We start from the raw sequence: 18,795 nt of genomic DNA, 5'->3' as shown, positions 1-18,795 counted from the left end.
AGGAAAGGATGCAAAGCCAATTAGTCAAAGCAGGCCTACTCTTGATTTGTAAAAATAAATAGAAAAAACTGAGCCTAGCATTGGGCCTATCTTTGCCCTCAATGACTGAAGCTATTGGTTGTAATTGGGCTGTGTTTATCTTCAGCTACAATTGTTTTAAGAAAAATGAAGACACAAAACCAAAAGTGATGCCATTTAAAATGCATCCTGCTCTGAATCATTCGCTAACATGCTTTCCACGATATCAAACAGAACGGTCAGAGTAACAAACAATTAAAAGAACAACAAGAACATTATTTCACAACTATTTACATGGGCTGTAAGCCTAACATTGTTTGAGGCAAATGTGGATGTTAATGGGTATTTCAGAATGTTGGTCAAATCATCCTCCTCGCGGGCTCGGCAGCCCGGCCGCGGAGTGATATACAAGCGAACAGTAGCGCACCGCTCGGTGGAAACGAGGCATACGACTGAGCGGGTTTGTTGGTTCCTGAAGCCTAGACTTGAGGGCAAGAAACGAAAATAGATTTTGACATTTTGAATTGAGTGCTGTGCTTTTTGAATTGATACACATTTTGAATTGATAGACATTTCATTTGAATATATTGTTCACTGATCATATGCCTACATGTAGGTAGTTGGACAAGTTAGTAAATTACATTTGAAAAATCCCCTTGCTTACGTCTGATATCTTCTGGGGGGGGTGGGGGTATAGTTGAGATATAGTTCCCAGGGACACCGCATTGTGTTAATACGGCCCTGCGCCCAAAGGGACCCTGGTGTCAGAAAACAGCCCAAAAAACACTGTACTTTACAGTTCATTCCTATGACATGTATGATGTATGCATAATTTAAATGTACCAACACGAATTTGCCTGGTCAGGGTTCAAAGGTGCTTTTAGCGCTCTCCTTTTTTCTACTTATGTGCCTGGACATTGAGTAAATCTCAATACGTTGATTTGAAAATCGTCTGCAGGGTCTTTTCCTATTGGCTAACATATCTCCTGCCTGCTTGCGGTTGGCCAGGCCCTGGAGGAGGCGGCAGCCAGCGCCGCTGAGGAGGAGCGGCGGCGGCTGCAGACCCAGACAGAACTCCAGGACCGCTACCGGACCGACCTGGAGAGAGAGAAGACGGTACGCCCACCCCGTCATCAGCGTGAACACATGAGGGGGGTCTCAGCGGGCTCGAGGAGGATACGGCCTCACACTCACCCCGTCATCAGCGTGAACACATGAGGGGGGTCTCAGCGGGCTCGAGGAGGATACGGCCTCACACTCACCCCGTCATCAGCGTGAACACATGAGGGGGGTCTCAGCGGGCTCGAGGAGGATACGGCCTCACACTCACCCCGTCATCAGCGTGAACACATGAGGGGGGTCTCAGCGGGCTCGAGGAGGATACGGCCTCACACTCACCCCGTCATCAGCGTGAACACATGAGGGGGTCTCAGCGGGCTCATGGAGGATACGGCCTCACACTCACCCCGTCATCAGCGTGAACACATGAGGGGGGTCTCAGCGGGCTCATGGAGGATACGGCCTCACACTCACCCTGTCATCAGCGTGAACACATGAGGGGGGTCTCAGCGGGCTCGAGGAGGATACGGCCTCACACTCACCCCGTCATCAGCGTGAACACATGAGGGGGGTCTCAGCGGGCTCGAGGAGGATACGGCCTCACATTCACCCTGTCATCAGCGTGAACACATGAGGGGGTCTCAGCGGGCTCGAGGAGGATACGGCCTCACACTCACCCCGTCATCAGCGTGAACACATGAGGGGGGTCTCAGCGGGCTCGAGGAGGATACGGCCTCACACTCACCCCGTCATCAGCGTGAACACATGAGGGGGGTCTCAGCGGGCTCATGGAGGATACGGCCTCACACTAACCCTGTCATCAGCGTGAACACATGAGGGGGGTCTCAGCGGGCTCGAGGAGGATACGGCCTCACACTCACCCCGTCATCAGCGTGAACACATGAGGGGGGTCTCAGCGGGCTCATGGAGGATACGGCCTCACATTCACCCCGTCATCAGCGTGAACACATGAGGGGGGTCTCAGCGGGCTCATGGAGGATACGGCCTCACACTCACCCCGTCATCAGCGTGAACACATGAGGGGGGTCTCAGCGGGCTCGAGGAGGATACGGCCTCACACTCACCCCGTCATCAGCGTGAACACATGAGGGGGGTCTCAGCGGGCTCGAGGAGGATACGGCCTCACACTCACCCCGTCATCAGCGTGAACACATGAGGGGGGTCTCAGCGGGCTCGAGGAGGATACGGCCTCACACTCACCCCGTCATCAGCGTGAACACATGAGGGGGGTCTCAGCGGGCTCGAGGAGGATACGGCCTCACATTCACCCTGTCATGAGGGGGTCTCAGCGGGCTCATGGAGGACTGTGTGTATTGATATCAGAGAGTTGACGAGTTAGCCGATGACTACTGAGTAAAACCAGAACCACACTCTGCAGGGCCTGGCGTCTGTAGCGCTAAAACACATTGTGTGTGTGTGTGTGTGTGTGTGTGTGTGTGTGTGTGGTGTGTGTGTCTGTGCTTGTGTGTGTGTGTGTCTTTGTCTGAGCGTGCATGTGTTTGTGCGTGTGTGTGTGTTGGTGTCTGTGCGTGCGTGTGTGTGTGTTTGTGCGTATGTTTGTGTGCGTGCGTGCGTGCGTGGGTACGTGCATGCGTGCCTGCGTGCCTGCGTGGTGCGTGCGTGGTGCCTGCATGCCTTTGTGCGTGGTGTGTGCGTGCGTGGTGCCTGCGTGCGTGGTGTGTGCGTGGTGCGTGCGTGGTGCGTGTGTGCGTGTGTGCGTGGTGCGTGTGTGCGTGGTGCGTGCGTGGTGCGTGTGTGCGTGGTGTGTGCGTGGTGCGTGCGTGGTGCCTGCGTGCCTTCGTGCGTGGTGCCTGTGTGCCTTTGTGCGTGGTGCCTGCGTGCCTTTGTGCGTGGTGCGTGCGTGGTGCCTGCGTGCCTTTGTGCGTGGTGCCTGCGTGCCTTTGTGCGTGGTGCGTGCGTGGTGCCTGCGTGCCTTCGTGCGTGCCTGCGTGCCTTTGTGTGTGGTGCCTGCGTGCCTTTGTGCGTGGTGCCTGCGTGCCTTCGTGCGTGCCTGCGTGCCTTCGTGTGTGGTGCCTGCGTGCCTGCGTGCGTGGTGCGTGCCTGCGTGCCTGCGTGCGTCCCCAGGTCCGGCAGCAGATGGAGGAGCAGGTGGCTCTGAAGTCCAGTGAGCTGCAGCAGTACCTGCTGCGGGTGCGGGAGCTGGAGGACATGTACCACCGGCTGGAGGACGCGCTGGAGGAGGAGAGGGCGGCGCGCCAGGACGAGGAGACGGTGCGCCGGCTGCAGGCGAGGTCAGTCACACACACCGTCACACACACACACACACACACACACGGTCACACACACATGACCGTGTGTGTGTGTGTGTGTGACCTTGTCCGACTTGTTCATGAACACGCTGTGCCTCCCATTCACGCTCGTGCACACCCTCTACGGCGAGTGGAAGTTCGGCCGCCGTGCGCGCAGGGCATGGCCGTGCACGTGTCCACCATCACCTTCAACATCATCGCCCTCGACCGCCACAGGAGCATCGTGTACCACCTGGGGACCAAGGTGTCCAAGGACATGTGCGCCCTGGTTATCGTCGCCACGTGGGCCGTCAGCGCCCTGCTCGCCAGCCCACTCGCCGTCTTCCGGGAGTCCGGGAGTTGGACCTCTCGCCCGGCGCGAGCATCGAGCCTATGCGTGCCTATTCGTGCCTATTGGTGAATATATTTTGGCGCGATTCAGACCCCTTAGCTAGTCACACCCACTCAGAGGAGGAATTTCCTTCTCTCTCGCATAGACCTCTGGAGAATAAGTCCCTTGGTTCCATGTTCAAATGTCTGTGGAAAATAAGATGGGGGTTTTGAATGATCGTACGTGACAAACTCTGTAGGTGGCGAAGAAGTAAAAGCTGCTCAGGTTTTGAACTACACACTTTTTCTACCTAGATTCCACTTGGGTTTTGGATTGTCGGTGCCGTTAAAGTCGTTAACTATTGTGAAGAAGCATTATGCTAACGCGGATCTGCGCCGATTTAGGACGTCACGACTCTCCCAGTCAAGGTGTCATAGCAACGGCAATGTTTCATCGTTTGTCTTCACCGAAATGGCACCAGAGCCCGCCTACGGAGGAGGTGGCACCAACACTGCTCGTCTATGCACGCGTGAAATGACAATCATGTTAGGTTGTGAATGGTTGCGAGCAACCCCCCGCCCATGGACCTATTAAAGAATGGACAGCGGACTGAAAAATGGCCGCCCATTCATTCCTATGAAAACTGCTCAATGGCGCAGAGGAACATCAAGGAGAGATTTGCTTCCGCATCAAGGCCGCCTAGCCACGCCCTAGTGCATGACGTACCGGATGCAGAAATATTCTCGTTAACTAGCATTGTTAGCATTGTAGCATCATCAGCGAGAGGTCTGAGCGAGCACATTGTTTACCGACAATGGAAGTATAAGTTAATACCCCCCCCCCCCCCCCCCCCCCCCCCCCGATGATTGTCTATATGTGATCTTTAAATTACACTCCTCCTGCCATCTGGACAACAATTAGTATTTAACAATTATTATGCCGGGCCGAAACAACAATTGTTTCACTACGACCCCTTTCAGCTGCCCACTTCTCCTTCTCCTTCAAAAAATACATAAATAAAATAAAAGGCTTGAGGTGGCGTTTTGAAAAGAGAAAACTTACATTTTATTAGTACATGATGTAAAGATAATTATGAGCCTTTGATTGATATCCAGACATTTTTTGCGGGGAAACATTCTTGTTCCCCACTTGTATTGGAGTGAACGGAGATATCTACTTGTGGGCCCCGTGAATCGAGGGGCCCGTCCACAGCCCGCTTAAACAGCTGCAATACCAGGCTTGGCCGCTGAGCACTGGTGGATTGCGGAAGTATGCACTGTTCCTGGGGGCCTGCTCCCGCCTTCCTAACAAGTATGACGTATGAAGTCTGCGCAGATCAGAACTAGCTCCCGGTTAGCATTAATAATAGTTAACTACTTTAACGGCCCAGACAATCCAAAGACCTAAGTGGAATCTAGATGGAAAAAGTGTGTATATCAAAACCTGAGCAGCTGTTACTTCTTCGCCACCTACAGAGTTTGTCACGTACGATCATTCAAAACCCCCATGTTATTTTCCATAGACATTTAAACATGGAACATTTAAACATGGAACCATGGGGTTCAATTCTCCAGAGGTCTATTGAACCCCATGTTATTCACCGGCCGTCATCACTGCCGAGGAAATGAATGGGAGTCAATGGAGGCTGAGGGAGCAACGTCCTCAAACCGTCCTTTTCAATAGGTGATAGGGGGTGCTAATGTCCCTTTACCCAGGGAAACAAACATTACATATACAAAGGCATTAAGGTAGTCCTATTTAAGGGCATTAATTCATTACAGTAGTCTGGACAATCTATATTTTTTATTCTCAACAATGTTAAGGAGGATCTTCTTCCCTCTCCACTGTAACGCCCCATGGAGGTCATTTGTAACAAACAAAACAAGATCACAAATGTGGTTTATCAAACCACATTTGTGTGGTTTATCAAACCACATTTGTGGTTTTGGCGGTTTTCCATAATTCACAGCCTGCCAATACGATCTCAGGATATCTGAGCTCCCATTCATATTAACTCTCTTCTCCAGCCGCTGCATGTTGGCTCTGATGTCATCAGAGCCAACATGCAGCGGCTTCTCCTACTTCCTTTTTTGGTCCCGGTTCCTTCGTGTCAGCTGAGCTCTGTGTTGCTCAGCTCAGACTCAGAATCTGGTGTGTCAGCAACATGTTTCTCTACAGCGGTCTTATCATGAAGACAAAGAGATGATTCCAATAGTAGTTATATAAGTAGCTAGTGAGTTATCTAGTAGCACCTCTTCCTGAAGGAATGTAGTTGTTATTTCCTGTACTATGGCGCTCCCTGGAGACGCAGAGCTGAACTACATCTCCTATTCTGTTTGTGTGTCCAACCAGCTGCCTTTCTGCTTCTTACTCTTCTAATTTTGAATATTGTCTTGCCAGAAATCCTATAAAACTGTTAAGTAATTGATATGTTTGTATATACATATATAGCAGCCTCTTTAATCAGAAACAGTCGTCCATGTCTGCCATAACCTTTAAGGCCTTTCACACAGGAACTCAAGACCATCTCTGGAGACTCTGGAGATGATCCGCAAGGTTCACACATCTTCAGAGATCCAGTAGACATCCAAACCTACGCAGCAGCCATTAACTACATAGCCATGGTGACAGCAGGGGATGGGGTCATTCTGTGTGTGCGCAGATTACTGGAGGAGGAGTCGACAAAGAGGGCGGAGCTGGAGAAGATCCACCTGCGGCAGCAGAGGGCCATCTCGGAGACGGAGGCGGAGAAACAGGAGCTGGAGAAGGAGAGGAGGGCCAAAGATAGCGCCCTGCAGGACGCCATGCAGCAGCTGGAACACCTGGAGAGCGAGAGGCAGGGGGCGCTGGAGCAGTATCAGGTACACTGAAGACCACGGGGAACCAGGCCTTCTGTACTTAAACAGTTCTGTGGCCCCTATAGGCTGAGATACGCCATGCCCAGGAATTGTAATTTTACCCCATTAGCTGTTTTTTCCTCCTATTTATTTTATTTCCAATGACTTAAGTTGTGCAGCTGAGTTTGAACTTTACGTTAACTTTGAAGGGCTGCTTGAACGCCGCCACTGTTCAGCATAGCTCACTCTCCCCTGTTCAGCAGGTCTCACTCTCCTCTGTTCCGCATATCTCATTCTCCCCTGTTCAGCATGTCTCACTCTCCCCTGTTCAGCATGTCTCACTCTCCCCTGTTCAGCATGTCTCACTCTCCCCTGTTCAGCATGTCTCACTCTCCCCTGTTCAGCATGTCTCAATCCCCCTGTTCAGCATGTCTCACCCTCCCCTGTTCAGCATGTCTCACTCTCCCCTGTTCAGCATGTCTCACTCTCCCCTGTCCAGCATGTCTCACTCTCTCCTGTTCAGCATGTCTCACTCTCCCCTGTTCAGCATGTCTCACTCTCCCCTGTTCAGCATGTCTCAATCCCCCTGTTCAGCATGTCTCACCCTCCCCTGTTCAGCATGTCTCACTCTCCCCTGTTCAGCATGTCTCACTCTCCCCTGTTCAGCATGTCTCACTCTCTCCTGTTCAGCATGTCTCACTCTCCCCTGTTCAGCATGTCTCACTCTCCCCTGTTCAGCATGTCTCACTCTCCCCTGTTCAGCATGTCTCACTCTCCCCTGTTCAGCATGTCTCACTCTCCCCTGTTCAGCATATCTCACTTTCCCCTGTTCAGCATGTCTCACTCTCCTCTGTTCAGCATATCTCACTCTCCCCTGTTCAGCATATCACACTTTACCCTTATCAGCATGTCTCACTTTCCCCTGTTCAGCATGTCTCACCCTCCCCTGTTCAGCATGTCTCACTCTCCCCTGTTCAGCATGTCTCACTCTCCCCTGTTCAGCATGTTTCACTCTCCCCTGTTCAGCATATCTCACTCTCCCCTGTTCAGCATGTCTCACCCTCCCCTGTTCAGCATGTCTCAATCCCCCCTGTTCAGCATATCTCACTCTCCCCTGTTCAGCATGTCTCACTCTCCCCTGTTCAGCATGTCTCACTCTCCCCTGTTCAGCATATCTCACTCTCCCCTGTTCAGCATGTCTCACTCTCCCCTGTTCAGCATAGCTCACTCTCCCCTGTTCAGCATGTCTCAATCCCCCCTGTTCAGCATATCTCACTCTCCCCTGTTCAGCATGTCTCACCCTCCCCTGTTCAGCATGTCTCACCCTCCCCTGTTCAGCATGTCTCACCCTCCCCTGTTCAGCATGTCTCACTCTCCCCTGTTCAGCATGTCTCACTCTCCCCTGTTCAGCATGTCTCACCCTCCCCTGTTCAGCATGTCTTACTCTCCCCTGTTCAGCATGTCTCACTCTCCCCTGTTCAGCATGTCTCACTCTCCCCTGTTCAGCATGTCTCAATCCCCCCTGTTCAGCATGTAATGTTAGAAATAAAACGCATGAATCATCGCATTTTGAGGGACTACTTTCTCAGCAGCGGCGGAATTTAACCTAGGTATCAGTCCGCCGCTGCCGTAGCCTACTACCAGGAATATAACACTGCTGCTGAGACACAGCAAGTCCCTCAAAATGCAATGCAAGGTTGGTTTTATTTGTAACATTATTCTATCAACACAGACATTCACATCGACACACCACCCATTATAGTTGATTTGCCTTGGGTGTACTGTGGCGTGGGTAAGACAATGGGTGGGTTTTATTAGCAGGCTGGTATTGCCCGTTGCCGTGCGCTAGCCTAGCACGAGCGAACTCTGCAACTAGAAGGACTGAATGAAATGTGTTAAACTGTCTCCAATGATAAAGAACACCAAGGATAACTTGGGAATCAGGACCTATGTCCAAAATTCCGAACTACCCCTTCAATCCGACTATGAAAAACCTGATTCGGTCCGACTAGTCAGACTAAGGTGTATACATGCTTCTTAAAAATCCAATCATAGTCGGGCTAACCCAATAATTCTGATTATTGTTAGCTACATTAGCCTTTTTAGACCGGATTAAAGCAGCAATGTAATAAAATGTGTAAGAGCATCTGAAAACTACATTAAAACGACTAACGTAGCACAAATACAAAGAAAATACATCTCATTATGGGCGCAGCCTTCTTTGGTTTTTGAGTCTTACGGTTAACCTCGCGGAACTTGGTAGACTTGGTGAAATGTAGATAAGATTTCCCACTTTTCAACTTGTGCGGGTGGTGTACGATGCATCTTGAACATCATAAATCGGGTTTAAGGAAAAATAAATTCTAAGACTTAAGTTGCAGAACATACGAGCAAGAAAATACATCCACGATGTCCGACTCTGTGTGCTGTGTCCGTTAAAACAATTCGATCCTACGACTGAGCCATCTAGTCTGTTCCCAACAGCCTACCGCTCCTCGCTAGGCTACACTTACTAATAAAAAACCGAATGAACGGACTCAAACAGTTCAGTTCACATTACTTTTCCTACCCTTTCAACGAGCCCTGTGCCAGTTGATTAATCAGACATCATCAGACTCCCTTTGTTGTCCCTGTAATTTCTGTTCGATTTTTTTGAACCTCCAACGATGCACGGTATTGAATTTATGAAGCAAGGGAATTGGACTCCTAAACTGCAATCTGTTCCGAACTATCACTAGTGGAACGAAAAATTCTGTCCATGTTCCAATATGACTTTGCTTAAAGGCGGTGATGAAGAAGCTTGAGGACGCCGCCAACAACACGAGGACCTGGAAGCACAAGGTGGCCGAACACGAGGGCCTGGTGCGCCTCATCCAGCCAGGTGTGTGTGTGTGTCTGTGTGATTTAAATAATTAAACGGTAACATGTTCAAGGGTTTCATACCTGAGGTCGGATTACACTTATCTCTAATAATAATCTAATTCAGACTGCTGTAGTAAATTGGGAAAAGTGCCATTAAAGATACAGGACCATCAAGGGATTAGATTACTATGTACACTTTCAACATGTTGCAAGTGGCTGCTAGGTAACGAGGGGATTAGATTAGATTAGGATTTATTTAAAATGTATTGTTGTTTGGTTTCTTGGTGACAAGGGGTTTAAATTCGATGATCATTTATCTTTAATGTATTGTAGTTTGGTTGCTAGGTAAAAAAAAAAGGGATTAGATTCGATTATAATATACAGGTGGATCTCAATGAATAGAATATTGTGGGAAAATTCATTCATTTCAATAATTAGTAAAAAATAAAAAGTAACTAATAAAAAGTCAAACTCATATATTCTATAGATTAATTTGACCAAGAAGTTAAATACTTCAAGTCTTTCTTTGTATTAATCTTGACGATCATGGTTAACAGCTCATGAAAAGCCCAAATTCTGTATCTCAGAAAAATGTGTACTTAATAATAAAGCAATAAAATAAAAATAATAGTAAGATAGCGTTGTGAGAGACCATTAAAAAACTCAGGAAACCTTTTCAGGTATTTTGAGGTAATTAGCTGATTAGAGTTTGACACCTTGAGTCTCCAATATTGTATTTTTTACAATATTCTAATTTAAATAAGTAAATTAGAATCAAGGTTTATACAAATAAAGGGTTGAAATATTTCACTTTTGGTGTAATGAATCTGTTCATAAATGAATATTTATATAATATATGAGGTTTACGTTTTAAATTGAATTATTGAAATGAATTAACCTTTCCACAATATGGTAATTCATTGAGATGCACCTGTATATTTCCAACAGGTTGTGGTTTGTTTGCTAGGTAACAAGGGGATTAAATTGAAAAATCGTATCTCCCATCATCGAATAATATGTAATATATTTTTTATATATATGTGGCTCAATTATTCTTAATTTGTTGTGACATTTACTTGGTTTGAAAGCTTGAAAGTAATCAACTTGCCAGGGTCTATAGGCCAAGCTCTGACCTCCACTAATTGACCGCTATACAAGCTAATGAACCATCCACAATATGACAACAATGTCCATTCATGTCAGAATCTGCATTCAATTTGAAATAAATGGATAGGACACTATAGTATGGAAGTAAATCTGTCTCATCAGATTTTGAAAATAAAAAGCCATTGAATATTAAGCACTGAATATTTATTCATTGAAGAAACATATCTGTATTTCTTGCCTATGAATTTAACTCTTTCAATTATCAACAAATAATTTTCACCTTTATTTTTCATGGTTAAAAAAATCATAATCAAATATTCAATGTTAAAAATTCAACTTAAATATTTTCAACGTCCCCAAATTCAACATGCCAATGTCAGCTGCAAAATTCAATGTATGAAATTCAGAGTAATCAATCCTAGATACTAGATCACAGTCAAGCAAGGAGAGCTTAAATAAGAGCGTCACTCGCTGGGTCTTTCTTTCTTGATACAAACGTTAATTCTAAACAGCAGTAGCCTAGGAAAGGAAATGCTCAAATATATAGGCGTCAATTCCGCTGGGGACGCTGGGGACGAGAACCCACCAGTTTTCGCCGAGATTCATTTTGTACCCACCACTTGTAAAAAAAAACAACTCAAGTTGAATTATTATGGATTATTACACGGCTCTTCCCAATGCTGTTGACTGCTCCATTCCAGTGGAAGCACGGCGTGCCTCGGGAAGAAGCGCCCGACAGCTCGGTGCGGAATACTGTTGGCTCTGCGCGCTCGTTGTGCTCTCGTGCTCTCGTTGATATGCCACCTCACAGTCATATCAATCGTTTTGCTCCAGCCACTTAACGTGCGCCCAGTGTCACAAAACGAATACCCCCAATCGAGTGATCGATGACGATACAAACGTTACGTTTTAAGCTTGTGCATGTTTCCGCATGTGAACGACTTAATGCCTGTCTACGGTTCAAACTCGTGCATGTTGCAGAAAGTGTGCAACAGCGTGAGTGTTGCACAGAATTCGGTGGGTCACACAATTCTGTGCAACACTCGCTCGCTCTCCTTGCTTGACCGCGATCTAGCATCTAGGACCGATTGCTCTTCCTTGGGTCCCCCGATGTAAATGCTGAATTTCATACATCGAATTTTGCAGCTGACTTTGGTATGTTGAATTTGGGACATTGAATATATTTAAGTTGAATTTTTTAACGTTGAATATTTGAAATTGAATTTTTAAACATTGAAAAATAAAGGTGAAAATGAGTTGTTTAAAATGTAAAGAGTTAAATTCAGAGGCAGAAAATCCAGAACTGTTATCTCATGCATAAATATTCAGTGTTTAATGTTCAATGTTTTTTTTCAAAATCCGATGAGACAGATTTACTTCCATACTATAGCCTTATATTCTATAATATAGAATATTATAATGTACCAACAAATAAATACATTGTTGAAATCATACAGTGGTCCGTCTCTGAGGAGATGACTCTGACGAGATCTCGTTTGATTACTCCGAATATTGACATCCGACAATGACGAAACCCATCGGTAAAGGAACTGCAGACCCTCCAACCCCCTCAGGGTTGGAGGGTGGGAGGGTTAATAATAATAAAAAAAAATAATAATGGATTGAATTCATATAGCGCTCTTCTAGACACTCAAAGACGCTTTACAGTGAAGGGGGGAACCTCAGTCACCACCACCAGTGGTGCACCACCCACTGGAGTGATGCACGGCAGCCAATCTGCGCCAGAACGCTCACCACACACCAGCTTGAGGTGGAGAGCGAGGGAATTAAGGAGTCAGCCAATTATACAGGAGGAGGATCAGGGGGCCACAGTGAATGAGCCTGGTTGGGCCAGGACACCGGGGAAACCCCTCCTCTTTGAGATAAGTTCCCTGGGATCTTTTATGACCTCAGTGAGTCAGGACCTCGGTTTGACGTCTCCTCTGAAGGACGGCGCCTTCCACAGCACAGTGTCCCCGTCACTGCACTGGGGCATGTTAAGGCCAGAGGTAAGAGGGCCACCCACTGGCCACCAGCCGACACCACTTACAGCACCTGGTATTTCCAGGCGGTCTCCCATCCAAGTCCTTACCAGGCCCGACCCTGTTTAGCTTCCGAGATCAGACGAGATCGGGCGAGTTCATGGTGGTAAGGCCACCATAAAAGGGGGTTGGAGGGAGGGAGGAAGGGTTGGAGGAGGGGAGGGTTTGAGGAAGGAAGGGTTGGAGGAGGGGGGGAGGGTTTGAGGAGGGGAGGGTTTGAGGAAGGGAGGGTTTGAGGAGGGGAGGGTTTGAGGAAGGGAGGGTTGGAGGAAGGGAGGGTTTGAGCAGGGGGGCAGGGTCCCTAGATATCAGCTGAGGAAATGTTTTTGTGGTTTTGTCGCTAGGTAACAAGGGGACCCAGATGATCACCAACTGGGGCCCGGCGGCCTTCTCCGAGGTGGAGCTGAGCGTGCGGGAGAAGGAATGGCAGGACAAGAAGAGGCAGGCCCAGTAGAGGCAGGAGGCCTCGGGCCCTCCACTGGGGGCTTCAGGGGGACCAGGAGCAGCCATGGGCCCCGGGCCCTCCATCTCGTCTGAGTCCTTGGTCCACAGCAGTACTTGAAGAACGGTTAGCGTAGAAAGATACAAGGGCTCAGAATTTAATAACTAACAAAAACATTTCCGTGTTTAATATCATTAATAGGTCGTGTTTTTTTTCGATATGAGTCACATTGTTTGGTAATCGACAGACAAAGTAAAAAATGACGAAAGCTAAATCTTTCATGGAAAACCTTTTGTCTTTGATCAGTTTCGGTATTGACCAGAATCCAGTTTGGTTGATTCAGCATTGGCCCAAAGAATTTGCGGTATTTGTTGAGCAATCCCCGACCTGGAACTCATTTGTGTGCGTGATTTGGTTGCACGATCGTCACGGCTTTCGTTGCACCGAGCTGTCTGAGTTCGGTTGGTGACATTGTTATCACCTCTCAGAGAGAATAGAGACCAGAGGTACCCCTAGAGTCACATTCGGTAGGAGCATCTGGTAAATGACTCAGTAGATCATGTTCATTCAGTCTGTCCATTTGTATGTGAAGTGCAGTCCTTTATGACCAGAATCTAAAACATGGACATTTTCACATAAAACCTTATATATCATGATGAGAGCGCAAAATACAGGTTATTAATACATGTTTCTTGATTGGTTTCAACTGCTGAGGCGGGCCCAGTGTGAGTCCCACTAAACACCAGCGTCCTGGGTCCTCATGGAAGGCAGGGGTTCTGATTACCGCTGTCTCGGCGGAGCGCTGAAGAGACACCAGTACTCACTCACTACATACAATTCGTTGTTTAAAACCTGACTGAGAGATGATCTCTCTTATGGTTGGTCTCTGACTGAGAGATTGTCTCTCTGGTGGTTTGGTCTCTGACTGAGAGATTGTCTCTCTGGTGGTTTGGGCTCTGAGTGAGAGATGGTCTCTCTGATGGGTTGGTCTCTGACTGAGAAATGGTCTCTCTGATTGGTTGAATTACAGTATCAATAACATAAGGGCACTATATTGGCTCTGGTTAAAAGGTGGTTAGATATGATTAGATTAGATCAACTTTAATGTCTGTTTACACAGAAATTTGTCTTGCATTACACATCTCTTTAATCCTCAACACGTAGGATTGTCAGAGTAGTTATGCGTGTCGCCAGCAGAGCAGCGCCATTCCGTCAGCAGAAGTTTCGTGGAGAATATGATGAGAGGTGTGAGGAGCTGATCAGTCTGGGAACACTTCTTGTTTATGTGTTAGCTTACTTTACTTTAACAGCTTTAAGACGATGGAGGGGACTTGTGTTCATAGATTCAAAGAGTAGCCTCAGGTGTCGTTATAAACCACCTTCTCCCAGCAAGCACCCAGAACCCTTCTCCTAGGGAGGGGACCTCTGACGTTTTGATGTCACAAAGGGAGGCTTTTGAAATGGACACCTGTTACAGTTTATGTGTGTGTGCGTGTGTGTTTGTGTGTGTTGAGTGGAAGCAGACATAATTCAAAAATATGGTTGAAAAACGAATATTTGACATATTAACGCACCTGTAATTCAAAACACACTTCCCTGAGGATGAAACATGTGTTTGAAACCCATCAACAAGTGATCTTTCTTCTCCCTGGACGATTTTTCTTTAATCCTGGGTTTGTAATGTTTTCCTTTATTTAAACAGTTAACAGACGGCTCACACAATGTAGTCTTTCTTGCTAACTGCTGATTATTTTTAATGTTATGTTTTCACATTTTTATACTGTTATCATGTGTAGTTACGTTGAATGTTGCATTGCTAATTTGGATTGTATGTAGGGCCAATATAAGTAAACACTGAAGTCGGCAATAAATGCATTTATTCTGGTTTTCTTGTCCCCTTCTGTTTAAACTGATTTCTTTTCCATCGCAGATGACTTTTACTTTGGCGCCAGGTGGCGCTGTTTCCCACTATTTCACATCTCCATCTAGTCGGGGTCTTCATGACACCGTGTCTAGAGTAGACCCTCGTTTTCCAAAATAAGAAAATGTTTACATTATGGGATAGGTGACATTTCCGTCCTTGTTGACTCTATACAATCCATTTGAAAACCTTAGCTTATTTAAGGCCTACGTCATAAGAAAATAGATGCTTAGCGCCCATGTTGATCTTTAAGACTAGCATATATATATATATAAATATTTTTAAATGTGTGTATATATATATATATATATATAGGCTACTTCATTAAATTCAAAGCCTGCTGGAATAGCCTGATGACGTCAGAGGTTATTGATTGATTGATTGATTGATTATTCCCTGAATGTTCTCTGACTGCTGAGAATGGTTAGTCCAATCAGGTGAAGTGATATATTGAGTTTCTGAGATAATAATGTACTTTTTTTTCAGATATTTTGCTTTGTCTGTATTTTGGGGTTTCTTCAAACTGATCAGACCGTTCTGTAGATCCTGCTTTTAAAAGTGACTTTTTGTAGCGTTCTTCAAACCTCGACCACTCCGGATGCCTCCTAGTTTGGATGGAGAAGGTCCTCCTTGTAGATCCATGGTGATCCACCCTCTCCGATCTTCTCACTTCCCTCGAGGTCTCCTCCACCTAATCTCGTGCGCTGCTCTTTCAGGTTGAAGAGAAAAGAGAGAACAACGGGAAAGACCAAACAAACCCCCACTGATCGCGTCCCACTCAATCTGTTGTCCAGATGCGTGCGCCGTACCTCTGCGGTAACTCCGCTTTACGCAACGCGATGCCCTGTCGTAAAAGGCGAGTCTCTACTCCCCGCCCTCCGTTTTTTCCCCTCTCCCTCCCGTTCTCCGCCGGGACCCCCAGCAGCGTCTGCATCCCATCATCTCGCTCGTCTCGTTTAAACCTCCTCGCACTCATCAGCCCCGGGTTGCGAGGCTTGTGGCACGCGTGGCGCATTCCATCGTGGTGATGCGAAGCAGAAATGCATTAAAATCTCGATCTGGAATCCATCGCAGGGGGCCAGCGAGCCGAGGAGCGGTTGGGAAATAAAGGGGTCGATTGGGTCGAGGTCCTATTGAACCCCCGAACACCCACCCACACACACACACACACACGCACACGCACGCACGCACACACACACACACACGCACACACACACACACACCCCTCCTAACACTTGATTCACCCTCTAAGTATGTGCACATCTGAAATACAATGTGTTTGACAACGGCCGAGGAATCCAAAAATATATACTATATATAGATAGATATACAGTATAAGTTTATCTATGTTTGGGACTAATACTAATACATATACTAATATAAAGTTTTATATATATATATATATATATATAGATACGAATTCTGAAGCGTTCAGGAATGCGGGGTATTTACAGTAGGTCTGTAAACGGCGAGGAACAATAGAGTTCCTATTGTAAGGAACAATAGAGTTCGGTAGAGAACAGTGTTCGGTGAAGAACAGCGTTGGGTAAAGAACAGCGTTCCGTAAAGAATAGGCCCCTACCCCAACCTCCCCTACTGATGAGCCCTGAGGTGCTTCCGGCTCGGTCTGGCTGCAGCGACCTCAATAATGAAAGGTACCAAAATAGCTTCTCGCTGCAACGTTCAGTGTTACTGAGGATCGTCCCCAAGGAGGTGCGGGGGTGGACCACGGCAACACATGTTCTTCTCCGCCCTCGTCAAACAACAAAAGCCAAACTAACGGCGATGGACACCATGCTGTAGAGCATCCGTCCATGTCGTCTTCACCCTCCTATCACCTACCTGTCGGCGATGCAGTCAAGCAGTCATCATTCTGCAGGTGGTGCCATTAGCCTGCCCTGGCTGTTAAACAAGGTTCTTTTGAACGACTACGTTTATAAAACGGACTCACAACAAGCGGTGAAGGTTTCTAGATAGGCCGTGAGGTTCAAAGGTGCCGTGGTGAGGCAGAATACAGGACGGAAAGATCTGTCTCTAATCAGCGCGTGGAGGCAGACAGCGCGCCACAGGCACCCCGGGGCCGCAGGAGGGGAGCACAGCCTGATTAGTTCCAAAGGTTCCTCTTAACAGATATAAATAGTCTAAAACGAAGAGATGAGATAAGGTTGAGGCGCGGGCCACTCTCATGCATTTCATCAATCAGGTTTGGTTTTACAGGCACACAGGTGTGACACAGACGAGTGACCAATTGCGTGCGTAAAGATGCACCCATTTTCCTGCACGCATGTAGACACACGAACGTCAAGTGTAGTAAGAAGAAAGCGGGGATACAGCGGAGCGTGTCCAGGGATAGTCTAAAATGTGCTTGCATATTCTCTGTGGAATGGTGTACGTGACAAGGGGCCTCTGATCCCTTCACTCCCCCGCAAACACAAAGGAATGTGTGGCAAGGCGCAAATATAAAACACAAGTGTTTCTGGAGGAAAGAAAATCCAACCCCCATGGACAGGGAGCACACTTCTGCCAGCATTAGGTTATCCCGCTTCCCCCTGAGCCTGACTTCATCTAAGTGTTCTGAGTTTGTGATTGGCCCGCTGCCAGCATATTGTTTACCGCCACTCTGGTTCATTAGGCAGAGCTGATCAATCCGCTCAGTGCCGGAGTCAGCGGACCACGGCGGAACCATCTCAGCGTGGATCCAACAGCGATCCTCCTCAAGGCCTGTCTAGTGGGTCATGACCCGGGTAGTAGCAAGTAAAAATATATAAATCTGAATTAACTTCACTGAAAACAGTTTGATTGGAACAAGTTCATAGGTTAATACATGTACCACTGCCGATTCATTGCTATCTCATTATTTTCATTATTGTCATTCAAAAGGTTTTATTCAAAGTAACATACAGTCAAATGTTTCACATGTTATTAAGGGTTAGGCATCATGTCTACAGGAAGTCCAAGCTTAGAATAACCACTTAGCTCTCTGTACCTTCTAAGGTGGAGAACTTACTAAACAAATCTTTCTCTGTTCCACTGAAGAGATGCGCTGGGACCAGAGTTGATGCAGACGACACATCCAGCCTTGACCTCTACGACAGATGGGAATCCATGTTCACTTCGTTGCTTTTCCATTTTTGTGATTTATGTTAAAACATGGCAGATGTCTCTAATGGGGAAGAATATTGTGTGTCAATCAACATTTTTCCACTGACCAAACTATCAAACATGTGGAATGTCAGTTGTTGACACAGTATGATGTATTATGTGTCTCAAAGAACAAATAGCCTGAATTCGTGAGATTTTGAGCTGAAGTGTAACTTCACAAGATTAATTCGGTGAGGAGGAAGTATTATTGGTACATTCCTGGCTGCTAAAACAAGTTGGATTCTTCTTTTGGGGGGGGGGGGGGACATTTACAAACAGGCCGTTACAAACAGATTCCAGGGGAGGTCAGCAGCCCTCTGTGTGATGGAGGGGCTCCACTCTGAAATATCACACATGTTTTCAGTGCACTATAGAACATGGAGTCCAGCCAAAAGGGGCTATTTATAAACATGAGCATAAGTGTACGGGGCCCCAGCAGCCTGCCGCGAGGAGCGGGTGATGATGAAGACCGACACTGAGGCCGGTTGTTTTCAGATTGCAACATGAAGACCTGTCCTTCGTTGCCATGCGAGCAGCCTGAGTTCTTAATGGGCCACATGTGGGGGTGATTTGTTCAGTCTACGGGGACTTGATGTGTTCTGAAATAACCACCCTGTGGCCGCCTTGATCTGGTTGCATCTCCTGTAGGTACATGCGGCAGGTCGGAGATTGTTGTTGAGCAAACGAAAGGTTCTTGGGCAAGCGCTGAGTCTGAGTGCCTTCTCGATCCTCGGGTTGTGATTGGTGCCCAGACAATATAACCTG

At 47.2% G+C, this 18,795-nt stretch overlaps 1 protein-coding gene across 2 annotated transcripts in view; it reads left to right on the top strand.

Moving 5' to 3' along the window:
- The window catches only part of swap70b (switching B cell complex subunit SWAP70b), a 39,622-nt gene extending 24,775 nt beyond the window's left edge, over window positions 1-14,847 (top strand). Inside the window, exons 8-13 of one of the 2 annotated variants that reach the window (XR_013812108.1) lie at window positions 1,027-1,134; window positions 3,184-3,350; window positions 6,341-6,539; window positions 9,300-9,396; window positions 12,871-13,880; window positions 13,936-14,847. Coding sequence is in view for 1 of the 2 variants with exons in the window: in XM_079743799.1 (XP_079599925.1) it covers window positions 1,027-1,134; window positions 3,184-3,350; window positions 6,341-6,539; window positions 9,300-9,396; window positions 12,871-12,980 (681 nt within the window). In the remaining variant the exon portion in view is untranslated. Of the gene's footprint in view, window positions 1-1,026; window positions 1,135-3,183; window positions 3,351-6,340; window positions 6,540-9,299; window positions 9,397-12,870 lie in introns of both variants that reach the window. The other variant, XM_079743799.1, reaches the window with a different exon arrangement.
- Window positions 14,848-18,795: the final 3,948 nt, after the last annotated feature.

Source organism: Pollachius pollachius, assembly GCF_949987615.1.
Source record: "Pollachius pollachius genome assembly, chromosome: 9".
Lineage (NCBI taxonomy): Eukaryota > Metazoa > Chordata > Actinopteri > Gadiformes > Gadidae > Pollachius > Pollachius pollachius.
The sequence above is the reverse complement of the archived record's forward strand: the minus strand, read 5'-3'. Positions and strand labels throughout refer to the sequence as shown.